This window comes from Ictalurus punctatus, chromosome 13 (genome assembly GCF_001660625.3).
Source record: "Ictalurus punctatus breed USDA103 chromosome 13, Coco_2.0, whole genome shotgun sequence".
In the NCBI taxonomy this organism is placed as follows: domain Eukaryota; kingdom Metazoa; phylum Chordata; class Actinopteri; order Siluriformes; family Ictaluridae; genus Ictalurus; species Ictalurus punctatus.
In genome coordinates, this window is record NC_030428.2 from 20,406,446 (window position 1) to 20,424,019 (window position 17,574).

At 38.2% G+C, this 17,574-nt stretch overlaps 2 protein-coding genes across 3 annotated transcripts in view; one reads left to right on the forward strand and one right to left on the reverse strand.

Annotated features, from left to right (window-relative positions):
* The first annotated feature begins 172 nt into the window (after window positions 1–172).
* pigf (phosphatidylinositol glycan anchor biosynthesis, class F) lies at window positions 173–9,287 on the forward strand. Of its 2 annotated transcripts, none has more exons than XM_053684820.1 (6): window positions 173–327; window positions 1,302–1,542; window positions 1,660–1,751; window positions 4,267–4,383; window positions 6,485–6,593; window positions 8,788–9,287. In XM_053684820.1, the coding sequence occupies exons 2-6, from the start codon at window positions 1,315–1,317 to the stop codon at window positions 8,899–8,901; spliced, it is 660 nt and encodes a 219-aa protein (XP_053540795.1). In that variant the 5' UTR covers window positions 173–327; window positions 1,302–1,314; the 3' UTR covers window positions 8,902–9,287.
* Window positions 8,231–17,574, reverse strand: part of rhoq (ras homolog family member Q) — a 24,850-nt gene continuing 15,506 nt past the window's right edge. The window contains exons 3-6 of the mRNA XM_047159256.2: window positions 15,720–15,884; window positions 11,556–11,651; window positions 9,736–9,887; window positions 8,231–8,885 (exon numbers count right to left, since the gene is read on the reverse strand). Coding sequence (XP_047015212.1) covers window positions 8,882–8,885; window positions 9,736–9,887; window positions 11,556–11,651; window positions 15,720–15,884 — 417 coding nt within the window. The 3' untranslated portion in view covers window positions 8,231–8,881. The remainder of the gene's footprint in view (window positions 8,886–9,735; window positions 9,888–11,555; window positions 11,652–15,719; window positions 15,885–17,574) is intronic.

A 17,574-nucleotide genomic window follows, 5' to 3' on the forward strand; every position in this document is an offset into this window, starting at 1 on the left:
GGAAATGCGGAAATTAAGGGACCGTCTCTAAAGTTACATACCACATTGTTAAACACGATTCTAACTTCAATAGCATTCGAAAGGAATGATTTACAGTCAAATAACCAACTGTAAAGTGTTCATGTAGGTGTCAGCTATAATGCACACCTCTTAGATTTTTTGATATTTATCAAAATATACTATTAAATCATATATAAATATTGTCATGTATTTTATTTACTGCATGGGCTCATACACAAAATATACCATTGTGTAAAGCTCAATAGCATTTGAAGGGAATGATGTACAATCACACAACCAACTGGAAAGTGTTCATCTAGATGTCAGGTATGAGAAACACCTTTTAGATTTTTGATATTTATGAAAATAAACTATTAAATACCATTTAAATTAGACATGAATTTCACCGCAGAATGGGCCCAAACACAAAATATACCATTTTGTAAAGCTCAATAGCATTTGAAGGGAATGATGTACAGTCACAAAACCAACAAGAAGAGCAATGGGCCAAGAGATCACAAACTCAAAGACCAGCAAAAGCAAAGCATCGTTCAAAGTATTTTGATCCAGGATGGGTTAATGATTTCCACATGTGGTATTTGTGTTAAACTGAACTTAAATCTTAACATTTCATCGTTAATACGTATTTCTTTGCACCCTGTAAAAGGTTGGTGCAAACCCTTTATTTTGCTTCTGAAGAGTTTTGACCTTGTCGTCGCCATTGTAGGTCACGTGACATTATGATGCCGGAAGAACTCGACCTAAATTATATCGCTCGTGCCGTCTTTCTGGGATTGTTCCTGTATTAATAACAACAACAACAACAACAAAAATAATTAATATTATTATGAATAAGGTCTTCTGTGATTTGTGTCGTTCGACTCCGATGATCATTTAAATCGGCTACAAAGAGCAAGAGCCCTGTTTGCAGGTTTAAAATTAAGCTGAGGAATAAACCAGGTGTTTCTTTCTCTCCCCTGTGATTGGTGAGTATCTTCATTCATAAGGTTTCCCTGTGTGGTTTATACACTGCAAATATTATTTCATACACATAATGTTATACGTATATTATTTATCTGCACGAAATGATTTTACTTGTTCATCATATGCAATAACTTAATATATGTGCTGAGATATGTTTTGTGAGAATTTGATTAAGTAATAATAGGAATGTTACCATGCAAGGGTTTTTTTTTTCTTTCTCTCCTAATGTTGATATTCTTGCATATCAGAGCACTCATTCATTTATCCAGCCTATCAATCAATCTGTCAATAATGAATGTATGTTTTCTTTAAACCAGACCTGTCTGAGTCATGTGGGAGGTGGAGATCAGAGGCATGGCATCAGCTCATGCCCTCCTTGCCGGCTCTGTGTTGGTGGGAAGCCTGATGCCTGCTCTCACTGTGGAGAACTTCTCAGTGTACGGGACACACTTGGTGTGGCTCTATTCTGTTTCGGCTTGTATTGCTGTAGTCAACATTGCTGTGTTTTGGCTTCTTGGTATCAGTCCACCAACAAAGAAAAACACACTAAGTTATAAGGTACAGATATTCCAAGTCCAACATTTATATTTATAACTCCAACACCTTCAAAAAGAAATAATAATTGTGCGTTATATCCATTTTAATCGTATTGTATATCTCTTTCTTTTGTTTCAGTTGTCTCGACTGATTAGATCCTGTCTGTATTTTCTACTGTCTTGCCTCTTCTTCCACACTGTGGTTGTTCTGTATGGGGCACCTCTGTTGGAGTGAGTATTACAGTACTTTGCCTAAAGTATGTGGACACCTGACCATCACACCCATATGCGCTTGTTGAACATCCCATTCCAGATTTAGTCCCCCTTTGTGGCTGTGATTTCCTCCACTCTTCTGGGAAGGCTTTCCACTAGATTCACTAGAAGGCAGTGGTGGCTTCTCGGTTAAGGCTCTGGGTTACTGATAAGAAGGTTGGGGGTTCAAGCCAGCTGCCAAGCTGCCACTGCTGGGCACTTGAGCAAGGCCCTTAACCCTCTCTTTTCCAGGGGCGCTGTATCATGGCTCACCCTGCTCTGATGTACAGAAATGCAAAGGTATGCGAAGAAAATAATTTCACTGTACATATGAATATGTAATCAATAAAGACTCATTATCATTCTGGAGCATGCCAATTCGGTCACAAGAGTATTAGTGAGAACGGGCACTAATGTCGGGCGAGGAGGCCTGGTATGCAGTCAGAGTTCAAGTTCATCCCAAAAGTGATCATTGGTGTTGAGGTCAGGACTCTGTTCAAGCTACTCAAGTTTTTACATACCAATCTTGACAAACCATGTGTTTATAAGCCTTACATTGTGTACAGGGGCATTGACATGCTGGAACAGGTTTGTCTAGGCTACTTAATTCAAGTGAAGGGAAATATTTAAGTTACAGCATACAAAGACATTGTAGACAGTTAGGTGCTCCCAATTTATGGGTGTGTTATAGAGGTGTGGAGGTCAGGTGTCCACATACTTTTGGTCATATAGTATATGTGTAAATATGGCCATGTTTAGACAGCAGGAATAAATAACCCATTCTATATCCGATTCAGTTTCTTTACTTAGACAACCTAACAGTGTCTCTGGAAATTTTGAAAGTGTCATTTTTAATTTGTGTTTTTTTATTTTATTTTAAAGAAAGGATTTGTATTGTCTAAAGGAGCACATATTGTAAAGCAGTAGTGTTTTAAAATCCTGAAAAGTTTATGGTGAAACTTTGAGCAGGGTCGAGGACAAAACTTTATAATCATTTCATACTCAAAGTGCTTTCCTTCAAGCACTTGGATCCATGGAGACAGATCATCCCATAATCATAAACATTTTGACTAAAATACATCGATTACAGAAGAAGGATTTCAACATTATCCTCTGTTGGGTGCCGGGACATACATATTGGTCTGGCGGGAAATGAAAAAGCAGATATGGCTGCAAAAGGGGCATTCAACTTGGAGATCTTGGAAAGTCTGATACCATCCTCTGACCTCAGGCCATTAAAAAAAACTCCTTTATCACCAATAAGTGGGTTCCCATCAGAATGGGAATGGGTGCAACAGTGATAAATTATACAAAATAAACCCCAGCATCCAAAGAAATTACTCTCAAAATTTTAAATCTAATCATGACCAAATAGTGTTTACCAGATGCCGACTGGGCCATTCAAGACTAACACATGCGTTTTTACTGACTGGTGAAGATTGTCCCATATGTACACCTTGCCAAACCCCTATGACCATCAAGCACATTTTACTGAATTGTAAAACATTTGGAACTATCAGACGATGCTTTTATACAGAGACTTGTTTAAAAGATATTTAAAAAAAAAAAAAAAAAAGTACCATCTGAACAATTTTACAGTTTTTATCTTGTATAAATTTTAAGTCTATTATTTAATATTGTAAATATTTATTGAACCTTTGTTTTCCATGCGAATAGCCTGGTTGCTGACATGGCGTTAAAACTAAATAAGTAAATAAAAGTTTATCAAAACAGTTCACACCACAGTGGTAGTGTGATGTGGTACAGTGATTCAAAAGTGGTAAATTATTAATTAAAGCAAATAAACATAATTGTATCCATCTGTTTAATCTGTTGCCCTCAGGGAGACGTTACAGGTGCACCAGGTGTACCCCCCCCCCCATACTATTTATTTATTTACTTATTTATTTTATTTTATTTTATTCTATTCTATCATGTTTATTTTATGTACATGTTGGCACGGAACAAAAAGGAGTGGCTCTTAATTTCATTGTACATGTGTATAGTGACAATAAAAGGCATTCATTCATTCATTCATTCATTTCAAGGTCACAGTCAGTAGCTGGCCGTATTGACCATAACCATCTATCTGTCCATGGATTATCCAACACCGGGTCCTACACAGGGTCACGGGGAGCCTGGAGTCTATCGTTCACACCCTGGATGGGGTGCCAACCCATTGCAGGGCACATTCACACACTATGGACAATTTAGAGATGCCAGTCAGCCTGAAATACATGTCTTTGGGAGGAAACTGGAGTACCCGGAGGAAACCCCCAAGGCACACGGAGAACATGCAAACTTCGTGCATATAAGGTGGAGGAGAGATTTGCACCCCCAACCCCGGAAGTGCGAGGCAAACATGCTAGCCACTAAGCCAGCCTTGCCCCCCAGACCATAACCAACACAGAAGAAAATAATTTATGAGGTCAGGTAAATAAGTAAGTGTGGATAATTGAGTGTTTAATTGAATGCTGTGTTTGTTGTTGTGCAGGTCAGCTCTGGAGACGTTTTCTCTGGCTGTACTTCTCTCCACTCTCACTACACTGAGGTGTCTGTGTATGCTCGGTCCAAATGTACAGGCGTGGATCCGGGTTTTCAGTAGAGATGGGTGAGTGCTGTTACTTCACATATACATTATATGGCCAAAAGTCTAGGGACACCTGACCATCACACTCATATGTGCTTTCTGAACATCCCATTCCAGATTTAGTCCCATTGATTTGTTCATTCAGCCACAAGAGCATTAGTGAGGTCATGCACTAATGTCTAGCGAGAAGTCCTGGGGTGCAGTCAGCGTTCCATTTCATCTCAGATATTAATACTACAGCATACTAAGACATCCTCGACAATTGTGTGCTTCCAACTTTGTGGCAGAAGTTTGGGGAAGGCCCACATATGGGTATGATGGTCGGGTGTCCGCATACTTTTGGCAATACAGTGTATGTTGCTTTCCTGTCCTGCAGGATATGTTCTGATAGTCGTCACATGACTGTTGAGTATGTAGATTCTCAGTCCACTGTTCAAGCTTCTCTCTGATATGACCTTGTCAACCATGATCCAGAACTTTTCATAAACATTTCTCATTGAAATCAAAGAAAGACAGCCCCCATAGATATATTCCACTAGGTGGAGACTTTGACCCATACATACATTTGAGAACAGTAAAACATGCTGTATCAAGTATCAGGTACTGATGATTTAAAAGTAAATGTCAGTGTTTGCAAATATTCCAGGTCACTCAAGCTGAAAATCCTTTAAGTGACATTGGTAGGACTTGGTCTTCTTTCTGAGTCAAGGTTGTGTATAATTTTGAGAAAAGAGAACATTACATGGCCCTAGCTCAAGAAAGCCCTGTGTTTATACAGCTGTGTTATCTCAACCAATGCACTGCAGGAAGTTTATCTCTTTTGGACACAAACAATCTGACATTAACACACTTGCACTGAAATCTGGTAATTACATATCATTACCGAAATTTCACTTTATTTATGGGTAGACTAAGTAAGTTTTCCTTAATTAGCATTAATTACAGCTTTTAACATTTAAAATCCATCAATTTTACCATTGAGAGACAATGAGTCATGATAAAGAAATTAATGTTTGTATTAATCTTTAGCAAATGATAATCCAGTTAAGCCAAATGATGAACACCTGCATTAATAGCTAGTTATTGTCAGCATTTTTTTTTTCAACATCTAGTAATATGTTGTATTATGTAAATGTATGTGGACTTACTTAAGCCAAAAATGGAAGAAAAAAAAAAGTCCACAGTCGTGTATGCAAATGCATTTAATTAACATTTAAACAAATATTCATTAATAAAGGTTTACCATCACTTCAGGATTGTTTTTGTGTTTAGATCAGGGATGTACAAATTTGATATTGAGCATCAATACCAGAGCTAATATTGACCTGAAACTCGGGATCGCATCAGATCAGATGTACTGTATTCTCTGATTTGACCCATCACTATTACAGTATTATCTTGAAATAAATAAATAAGAAACGGGATTAACGCACCAGAGTTTTTCATAATTAGATAAGGCATGTATCAATGACTAAAGGGCCTTAAACAAATGTTATTCATAATGTGTTAATTTCAAAATTGGCTAGTCATTTAATAATTTATTCATTATAAAGGTGCACACACACACACATTTATTATTTATTTTTCAAAAAATCAGTTTCTGATGTTTTTTGTACTTGCCTTCGATATTTTCTAAAGAAGTTAGTTGGATTTGCTATATTTCCCAGAACATAATAAATGTCAATTAAAGTACAGTAACCCTGATCAAGATAAAGCAGTTACTGAGGGTGAATGTATGAATAACTAACATCCAGTTTAGACCAGATGTGGAAAACATGTGATGCAGCATTATATGACCTTTCTTTGTTCACAAACTCCATATCTGACTGCCCACACTGTCCACATGAGAGTAAAATCCACCTGCTCCTGCTGTTTTTTTTTTTTCCTTTTTTTTTTTTTTTTTTAAATCCCAGTGGGATCCCACTCCCAATGCACACCTTTCATTCATTCATTCGTCAGCAAACGCATTAACCTGATCAGGAACACACTGTATCCGGAGCCTATCCCAGGAATGCAACCTGGATGAGAGATTCTAAAACAATTCCTAGAAATTAATATACTGTACGTTGTGCCCGATGGCTTTTGATTGCAGTGTTGAGTAAAAAGCGCATGTCTGTTGCAGGGCAATGTCCGTGTGGGACACCTCACTTCAGATTACTACTGGCTGCAGCGTAGTTGGAGCCTGGCTTGGAGCTTTCCCCATTCCTCTTGACTGGGACAGACCCTGGCAGGTCAGTATAGAATCAGATAGCATACACACATTAATATCATACTGTAATGCCCATTTAAAAGTAATGGACAACAAGGCTGTGTACACTTTACTCCGACCGAATATATAGAGTGGCGCAGATATGCTGATGTAGAGCGTTTTCACTTTTGATGTCACGAAATATTTAGTTACGTGTCACTGAACTCTGCCTATTGTGCAGAGAAAAGAGGAAACTTCAAAATCAGGAACGTAAGAGAGAAGTGTCCCTGTGGGAGGTGGTTTCCACCATTAGAAAGTTGAAAGTAACTTGGGTATGACAACCTTGCAAGGTTGTTTCTGTGATTTGAGGGATTTATGCTAAACAAGCTTCTGGTTTTAACCTCTTCAGCAGTTTCAGCAACTTTCTTTACAGTAGGAACATTCCCATAAGGCCTGTAAATGACCTGATTCCAGGACTCACTCCAAAAACATTAGAGAGGATTTAAAATCTTTCACATTTAGCTCAGGTCCTATTCAGGCCAAGTGGCTGAAGATGCAATATCAATGTCAGAGACTCAAGTTTCAGAGTAATCCGGTCATAGTATGTAATGTTTCCTTGTAGGAACCACAGTCAGGCAGCAAACAACTTTGGGGGCAAATATTATCGGACACAAAATGACCAACAAGTCTGTCATAGCCTCCAGGGAGGGAACTTTTGTCAAGAATGAAGTGATGTTCATGAAAAATTAAAAGTTCTCAGAGCGTTAAAGAGCTGCACTGCAGCTTAAATTATTGATGCATGGCACAGAGACATCGATCAGAAAAGCAGCTGGTGTTTGCCCTCAAAATGTCATACTGAAGTCTCCCATTTGTTCTTTCTTTCTCACTCACTCACACACACCTGTCCAGAATTAGCACTAAAAGTGGAATTGTATGCAGTTAAACTGGAACACTATGGTCCTCATCAGTGTAAGGTATGATGTAGTGGGCTTTAACTAACAAGAAAACAGCTCAGTGGAGGATCTTCTTCAGTAGAGAGCTCTGACTCATACTGTACAACCGCTATTCTCAGCACTTTGATCCACCACTGTAATGAAGCCCATGTCACAAGCACAGCTCAGGATATAATTGGGAAAATCAATCTTGCTGACACTTTTTAATTTTGAGCCTCTCTTCAAATCTTCTTGTTTTTATGGGAGAGGAGTAGACTTTCTTCCTCTAATAAGAAAGGAGAAAAAGCAGAGGAGAGCATGCATGGGATCAACTAGTGTTTCCTGTAATGAGCCAGCTGGAGCCGATTACCGTAAATCTGCCAAACATGACAAAAGGAGATCAAAGAGGAAAATTCTGACTGTAGTGGAAATACCGGTCCTAAACGTTGCGGAGTTCAATAAAGACCGGATCAAAACGTAGAACAGAAACGTCGCTCCTTTATCTTTAAAGGTCACTGCTTGAGATGTTTTCAGGACAACAATTTAATACGCAGACCATAACAGATTTAGTCATTTAGTAAATCTCACTGAAATGTCATGTCCATCACCAACATGAGCAAGGATTATAAATTTTCACTTCAGCACAACAGCTTTACCCTGTATGAGATCATGCTTGCATCTGTAAATACTTATAATAAATAACATTTTTATACCTTCTGATCAGAGAAAAGATTCAACAGAGACAGCGTTTATGAAAAAAAAAAAAAACAACTTTATGTTCAGCAAACATCAGTTTGAGGCAAGTCAGATAAAATGTACATAAAGTATTAATCACTATTCACTGAGTTGTAACTTTTTTTACGTTAAGAAAATAATTTGCACCATTTAGTAGACTTCATGGAGTTTCCCATTTGCAACTCACTAGGTATTTAATCCACAATATTCATAAAGCTTTGTTTATTTAAAAAAAAAATCATTTCATTTTGGAAGCTGCAAAAACACTCAAATCACTGATTGCATTTACTGTGCAATAAAAATCCATTGAAAATAGCTAGTGATGCTTCAATTCAGTACTCGATATAGTTTGAAAATGCAAAATAAATCTGAGCTGAGGCTTCAAAAACACATACAAATCAAAGCTATGTGCATTTAAAAAAGAAAAGAAAGAACAGTTTAAAGCTTTGGGTATGAAAGTTGACCATTAAAACACCACAGTGATCTTGTTGGTTGCAGCCAGTGAGTTGTGCAGTTACAGAGCTGATTGGTTGTTGCTGATTCCAGCTTTTCTGTGGCTCCTCCCTCTAGGTGTGGCCAATTTCCTGTTCCCTTGGGGCGACAGGAGGATTTCTGACAGGACTTCTAGCTGCTCCGATCTGGATCCGTTGGCATCGCAAGCAGCTCACCTACAAACTCAAATGAGGGACAGGCATTTATAGGCACAGGCCACACTCTGCACGAGTGTCCACCAAGGGCTGTGTTGTAAATCATCACCCTACAAGTTCCTCATGCTTGCACCAGCTCTTTTAAAGGTCCTGTGAGGTCAAATGCAGCAACAGAAAATATATTTTAAATTATTTGTTCCTTCAAATGTTGCAGTGGCTTTATACATGTATACTCGATCATTCCGGTCTCATCTTTCCTGGAAAAACCCCAGACTGGAAAGAGAAATGCTCTGTAAAATGCATTCATTTTGCAACCCCATGTTGCCAGATGCAGGTTCCCTTTTTTTTTTTGAGAAATAAAGTCTTGCTTCTGTAAATTTCTGGGGTGTTTGGTTGTGCTCTTTAGGCTGTCTGCATTTTCTCTCCAGAACACACATGCCTGCAGAAGCAAAACTAGAAATACAGTCAGTGTTTTCAATCATCAGGATTGTTGTAGTGTGCCATTCATTGTCTTGCCCTTGCAAGTTAAAATTTTCTGTGCTTCTGTGTGATTTAATCTGGTGTCGTCTTGTTCATGTTTAGTGTCCTCCTTGGTCACTAGTTCGCAGACGCATGCTTTTTGTTGTTCTCATTCATTCACTCCCTTCCTTCCCAGAGTTACAGTTGCTCCTATTTTCTAAGCAGTAAAGAATTTCATACCTGTGTCCCCCCCCCCACCTACTCCAGAATGTGTTTCAATTTGTTTCGCCATCTGTTTATGGCAAGGTTGCGCTCTGGTTGATTTTTAAAATCGCCCTCTTTTTATTTCGTGGGACGTGTTGTAGCTCTGACACCGAATTGTCCCTGAGCTGGTGTGTGACAGGATGCTCACGTGATAAGGCAGCAGTTGATGCACCGTGGGCCGAGACGCCGCTTCAGCACACCTTTCTTGGGAGCCAAAATGGCGATAATAGCCTCATCGAACACTGTCTTCAAGCCTTTCTGTGTCAGGGCTGAGCACTCCACGTAACAGCAGGCACCAATCTATACACACATGCACAAAATGGTTATAATTCAGAACAGCTTCACGCCATGCGTTACATACTGGATTTCTTCCCTAAAAATATCTCTCTCCCCCCCCCCCCCCCCCATTAACTGTTACCAGTAAGGCGTTACATTAGTAAGGAAATGAATCAGTGATGAAGTGGTTTGATGTGGTGGAGTGGAGATACTGTTACCACCCTAAAGTGTTTTACTCCTCCTATACAACAACATTTTACCAAAAGTAACCATTATTATTTATTTAAGAATGGCATATCATGCTTTTTAATCTCTTTATATACAGTGCGGTCCAAAAGTCTGAGACCACTAGTGAAACTGCTTCTATTTTTCATTATTTTCTAACTTCATACAAAAACGTTTCATTACAAATTATATTACTGACAACAACTTGAGTGAAAAGTAGTATATTTGAAATATATAAAACATGAATTTCAGAGTATTTGGTATGTCCTGTTTTTACTTTAATGGCAGTGTGCACTCGAGCTGGCATGGGCAACACAAACCTTATAATCCATTTTAGTTTAAATCCATAGTACTGTCGTCTGAACACATGCTTCAATAGAAGAGATTACGCATGAGGAGTTAACATGGTCACCATCACAAAATTTGCTTACATTTAAATAGGGACAGAGAAACAGTGCAGAATCTTGAATATTAAATATTCAAGATGTCGAACATTTACTTTATTTGTTATTTCAAACTTCTAAAACTTTCCGTTTATTTCCAATTTTAAATGAAAAAAAAAAAAATCAATGTGGTCTCTGGACCCCACTGTATTTAATGAATAATTAAGTAATACGTTACTTCTTGCTACACCATAGTGCTAATAAATTCTTGATTTCTGATCATTTTGGTAGAATTTTCAAGAACAGCATGGCTCTGACACTACTTTGCAAGACAAATGTTCATATTAATGTGTTTGTTCTAATCTGTTACCATTCCTATAGTAACAGCTAACTGATGGAGACTCGTATGCTGGATGCGCTACATAATCTAAAGAAAAAAAATAAACATAAGTGCTTTATCATTGGTGTCAGTGCTTTGTAACGGTGAGAAAGAAAGCTGTTCCTTTAAGAGGAAGTTCTCAGGACAGAGGAGTTCGTGCTCTGCGGTTTCTCAGTAAAACGACAAGCTGCATTTTTTCTTCTTTCTTTTTCTTCTTCTCTTATTTAGGTTCAAGCGGGGAAAAAAGAGGCGGGTTGGGGAACGTCTATATAGTTGTTATAACAAGTGATATTGGGAACGAAGTTGTTTTTGCAGACACTGCATAGCATTAAATGAAGCTAAATATAATATAATATAAAATTGTAATTATTGGCATATTGCTGTGGTTTAACGGGAATAATACGTGATGTTATTGGAAAATAATCAACTGCGTGATTGTAACTGCCTTCTGCTTTTTGTCACATGTCCCTGTTGATTATTGTCCTATAACTGCATGACCCATTATGTTTTATTCCTTATGTAGGTAACTCCTTAAACTTCTAACTTCATACTAAACCAAGTTCTTATCAGAGGAGAGAAATATAAAGAAAGAAATAATGAGGAATACAAGCTCTGTAATTATTCAGTAACTATAGTAAATCTAATGGAAATGACTGTAGTTTAGATCCACCAACATATTGGGAGTGTGTCCTTTTTGTGCCTTACCTCCTTTGCCAACTTCTGCCCCTGTTCTGTCATTATGGGCTTCTCCTTCACATCATTCAACTTTGTGATGGTCTTGGGGTCATCTCTCAGATCAATCTGTAGCATAGGAGAAAAAAAACAACATGTGAGGGGAGGGAATATGTCGACTGCAATTTTCAGTCTCAAACTTTAGAACACATTTAAACAAGTTCAAAACTTTTCTTGGAGGCATGTGAGCGGTTAACTATGCACACACATGTGGTCTATGCATCTTTATTCTCAGGGCGGTGGATGGGATTCCATATGTCAGGGTTTGTTTTTAGAGCAGAAGGCTCCAGGATATCTGACCCAAAGCCAGATGCTGGCGTTCATCTGCACACATTGCCCTTTGCCCTAAAAAACTCCCTTACAGTTGACTGGAAGGTTCTCAATCTCTTTGTATCTTGGCTTTAATTAAAATCGACCCACTGCTCAGTTTGGTTTTCATAGCGCTGCTTATTTGGCGCATCATCTTTTTAAATATATCTATAAAAGACATTTTCCAGTTCTGAAAATGACACAGTAATAGTAACAGCCTTTTTTGATCTACGTGTCCCCTCAATGAGACATTTTACACAGTTTCACTAATAACCAAGACCTGAAAAGAAGTGTCAATGGAAAGCATATACACTAATGCATACACACACTGACTACAAAAACAAGTGGTGATTGAAGTGCTGGAAAGAGCATTTTTTCTGTGTATGAATCATCAAACTGCTTACATTTACATATGTCTAGTATAATTACACACCCTGATGTACAGTCATGTCCTTCACTGCATAGTCATGTCCCTAAGCTGATAATTACACTGAATTTATCTCTAAATTGTCTTGTACTTTTTTTTTTTTTAAATAACATTAAAAGTATTTAGTGGTCCTCAACCATGAAAGATCGGGAAATTGGACAAAAGGAAACTTTCTAAAAGAGACAGTGTCTGGGTTAATTGTAAACAGATATATTGTATATTATATGATTATTGTTTTTGATTGTATGGATCGTCAAGATCTCAACTAAAGTACTTGTATGGTATATAAAATGTCAAAAAGTGTTCCATGGATGTAAAAAGTGACTAATGTTTTCAAAACAAAATGCAACCTCACTGAATTTTTGCCCAAGGCCGAGAGGTATTAAGCTATAAACTGCCTCTAATATAAAATATATAGCTATGTAGACTCCTGACCATTACACTGATATGTGCATGTTGAAAATCTCATTCCAGATTTAGTCCCCTTTTGCTGTTTTAATAACCTCCACTCTTCTGGGAAGGCTTTCCAATAGATTTTGGAGCTTCGCTGTGAGGATTTGACCATTCAGCCAGAAGTGAGGTCAGGTACTGATGTCGGGGGAGGAGGTCTGATGCGCAGTCTGCATATCAATTAATCCCAAAGGTGTTCAGTGAGGTTGAGGCTCAGGGATCAGGTCTGTGCAAGTCCCTCGAGTTCTTCCACTTCAACCTTGGCAAACCATGTCTTCACAGAGCTCGCTTTGTGCACAGAGTTACACAAAATCATGTGTGATGTATATGATCGATATTTAGTGTATAGACTATACTTCAGAGAAATGATCTGAGAAGCAATGCAACAGCTATGGGAGACAGCTACTGTGTACAAGGAAATACATGACATGACAGTCCTGACCCACAATCCCTTACCACTCTGTTTTTTTCTACATACAGTTCTGTGCAAAAGTCTGTAGAGCAAAGATGCCTCCAGAAATAATGAAATTAAATGTTTCTCCATTAAAAAAAACCTCCATTTTACAAATAAAGAGCAGTAAACAATAATAAATGAAACAAAGTCAATATTTGGCGTCACGACCCTTTGCTTAAAATTATTATTATTATTTTTTTTTTAAAGTCGTCTCCGGTAGAATTAGTGCAGTTTTATAAGGAAATGAGCTGTAAGTGTTATTGAGCATCTTGCAGAACCAGCCACGGTCTTCGGGAGACTTTGACTGTCGCACTTGCTTCGTATTTTTGCAACAAAATCCAGCAACCTTCATTGTGTTTTTTGTCTGAAAAGTGTCTCTTACCACTCAATATGTTGCTTTCTTTACTGACATACAAACATTTTCCTGTAACATTGAATTTTGTGCTGGAAAACTAATGTTTGGAAATCTGTTTTTGTACTGACTCGATCATGTAGAAGTCATAAAATAACAATCTATAACGAAGTTTGTTTAAAAAAAAAAAAAAAAAAACCGAGACAGGGTGCCTACAACTTTTGCACAGTACTGTTTGTTCACTTGATATCATGGTGAGATGAAATCTGGCAAAAGATTAGTAGAGCTCAATTTCATGTCAACTGATGCAGGAGATCACTTTAAAGCAGAAAGATTTTACTTAACTTCTAAACACTCCTTGTATTATCTGAAATAACAAATGTGATTACAACATTTATAGGAATTAAAGGAAAGTAGTCAACGATGTGTTGGTGCAATACAGCCCGATGAAGCAGAGTTATTGTTACCCCCCTAAAGCTGATTATATCCCTACAACAGCATTCCTTGAAGTGTTTTCTACCACCACAGTTTGCAAACAATCACAATTTTTGAAGTATTAAAAGAATAACACATTGCTCATTTTATCCATTTATAGTTATTTAATGGTGTGGAATGTCTGTTTTTAAAAAATAAGTTAGTTCCTGTGATCACACAGCCATTCCCTTACCAGCATGCTGCTTGACATTTTACCAAGACACTCAAAAGCCCTTCGACCTGAAGAATTTCCCACATCTAAAACCTTACAAGAACAGCCTAACCACTGAAGCTGACACTGGAGACTCCTTACAACAATGCCAAATACAGTATGTTTACACAGACAACAATAATCCAATATTAACCCGATTACCACAATATTCTGATTAAGAAACTACCATGTAAACAGCAATTTTTTTATTACCTTAATCCGATTAAAGTCATACTTGAAGTAAACACAAACTGAATTAAGACGTGGAGTATTCCTGTTTTAGTCGCATTATTGACGTGTATTACAGACATGTAAACACCTTAATCACACTATTGACATCATTTTGCTTGTATTTTTCTCATTTGTAAGTCGCTTTGGATAAAAGTGTCTGCTAAGTGAATAAATGTAAATGTAAATGTAAATGTGGGAGCTTTCACCACATCGTGCGACAGGACACGTACACACACGGCAGTGCTCAACCGTTTGACGGTAAGCAAGAGAGCACGGCTGCGTCCGAAACCACATATTTACCTGCTATATAGTAGGTGAAGTGCATGTGTTTCCTCTACTATATAGTAGGTAATTATGGGGTTTCGGACGCAGCCCACAGCTTCAAGCAGTCGTCTATTTGCACGTTTAGCATGACAAATAATTAACTGCACTTGAAGCGTTCGTAAAATTAAAAATAAAAACACCCAAAACTGTATACGGTACCATAACGTGAACAAACTGTATGTTGATACGTGAAATTCTGGAGGGAACGTCGGAGGGCGTGGCACGGTGACGTAATGACGTGTGCCCTTAATCGATCCATCTTCTATGACATGTAAAACGGGAACATGAAAGGAGTATTCTAAAAGAGTCTCATGTAAACACCTTAATCACAATATTGTCTTATTCAGAGTAAGATCAATAATTAGATTATTGCTGTCCATGTAAACGTGGTCATAGATGTTTCCTCACAGAAACCTTATCAACAATGTTAATCAATATCAATATTGTTCCTCTGTTATTATCTGTGTATCTGGAGCATCTGCTCTATATGTGCATGAGCTGTTACTATAGAAAGAATAGCACATTAAAAAGAGTGCATTAATATAAACCTGTGATTAGCTTTGCAGCCAGATCTACTGTTAAGCCATACTGTTATAAAACACCTTCTAACCAATCAGAATGGAGTATTCAAAAGCACTGTTTTATAAGATTCAGTAAAACAGATTCTGCCAAAAATGTACCATTTATTTTTATGCTTTGACCCATTAAATGAAACTACACAATAGCAATAGTATCAAATTGATGTCAAACAGTGGTGTCAAATTCCATTCTCAATATGGTTGGATATTGTTTACATGATTTCCTCAAAAACAGCCATAACCAGATGCATGGAGCATGTCATGGCAATGCAGACTGATGGATCTCAAACACCTCAAGTGGACACTTTGAAAAGTGAAGGAGAATACCTGAGTGCCAATGAGCAGGTAGGGGACGTTGGGTGCATACTCCTGCAGCTCAGGGACCCACTCCTCCCTCACGTTCTGGAAACTGGCCGGATTCACTACCGAGAAGCAAATCAGGAAGACATCCGTCATGGGGTAAGACAGGGGACGGAGACGATCATAGTCCTCCTATGGGGAAAGAATACAGAACGAGCACATGAGCAGGTTTGGGGGCAATTCGAATTGGTTTGGAGACAAAAGTGGTCATTTCTTTTTTCTTTTTTTTTTACTGTGTAAAGGCTTACAAACCCACTCTAATAAATCATTAAAGGAATACTCCAGTGTTTTCCAACATAATTTCTGTAATATCTACCACATCTGTTGCGTAGGTGTGATTACCCCAGACAATAATTTTTTATTCTTTCCCTTTACTGAGAAATCTATAAGAAATGTGTTTACTCCATACTCGCTTACAATGGAAGTGTAAGAGCAGTTGTATTTTGTAGAAGCTTTTCATTAAAACATACATCTTAAACGTGTCATTATTTCAGAGACGAAACTACGTTTACAGAGCGAAGCATTTGGTTATGTTCGTAGTGTGGGTCTGAAGGTACATGGATAACATAAAACTTTTGAGAGAGTGCATGTAATCTGAATTACCATTACTCCAGTGTTGGGAAGGTTGGATAAAACTCAATAAGTATGTCTTTCTCATCTGAAGACCTTAATGTAAGAGTGTAACAGGTGTACCTCTTGAGATCTTTACTGACAGAATTCATTGCCCTTAGACATCCATTATAAATGAGACTGAGAAAAGAATGTATTTTTGCTTGTTGTTGTTTCTCCTCAGTGCATGGAAGTGCGCTGAAATTCTTGTCTGTGATAATCTTTATCTATCCGAGCGATTAAGTTGAAAAAAGCCGGACGATTCCTTTAAGCCTAAGAGGGAGCCTGGTTTTACATGGGCCTGACCATAGAGCAGACGTTAATCTGATTTAGATTAAAAATTATGACCCAGATATTTGTGGTTTAATAATTTGCATTCATTTGTGGGATCGAACAGGCTGCAGAAAGCGTGCAAGAGCAAAGTGTGCTTTGGAAACCTGACACTACAACTGAAGCCTGGATTTACAGGGAACATGTGACTGATATTTTTGGGACCATTTGTATCTGTGTGTGTGTGTGTGTGTGTGCGTTTATGGGAGTTATTCATGGTTCTTATTTCAAGTCTGAGCATCTCCGCTGTATCAGTGTGTGCCTCTGGCCATGCAGACGTGGCTGTAGAAACGTTTCTATAAGTGACAGACGCTTGTCAGCACCGGCCCAGCACTGCTCTGAGGCATAAAGCTGAGACTGCGCCTCATTTAAAAGAACTGAAGCTCTGCACTGCTTCTGTGAAAACAATACATCATCTTCACATAATTGGTGACTCCACCTCGAAACAGCCGACAATCACACTTGTTACCGTCGTCCCTTTTTTGAGCAATGCTGCCCTTCTGCTTCTGCTTCTTCAAAACAAAAGGGTGTGATCATCGAGCCTCGGCGACACTGGCTCCCTGCACCGAGTCACATCGTCAAAAGGTCAAAGACAGACGAGTCTCATTTATTCTACATAGAGCAGACCTGTGCAGATCTCTACTACAGTCATTCTAAAAGGGGTAGAATACTACAAACTGATGTATTTTTTTTTTCATCTGAGCAAAGTATTGTCCTGTTCATAATCTTATCATATTTATTGGAACACAACCGAGATACACAGCACAGAGCAGGTGCTTTTGTGGTGTGACCACACATGTACGCATGTCTCTGTGGACCAGTGGTGTTATAAATATACCACTCAACTGTTCCTTTGGCCTGTTGAAACATTCTGGAGGGAGGG

Excerpts from the sequence above, each read along its gene's own strand:
- pigf (XM_053684820.1), top strand. The coding sequence starts at position 1,315 with ATGTGGGAGGTGGAGATCAGAGGCATGGCATCAGCTCATGCCCTCCTT. Across the intron at positions 1,752-4,266 it reads TATGGGGCACCTCTGTTGGA|GTCAGCTCTGGAGACGTTTT; the intron begins GTGAGTATTACA and ends GTTGTTGTGCAG. Across the intron at positions 6,594-8,787 it reads ACTGGGACAGACCCTGGCAG|GTGTGGCCAATTTCCTGTTC; the intron begins GTCAGTATAGAA and ends TCCTCCCTCTAG.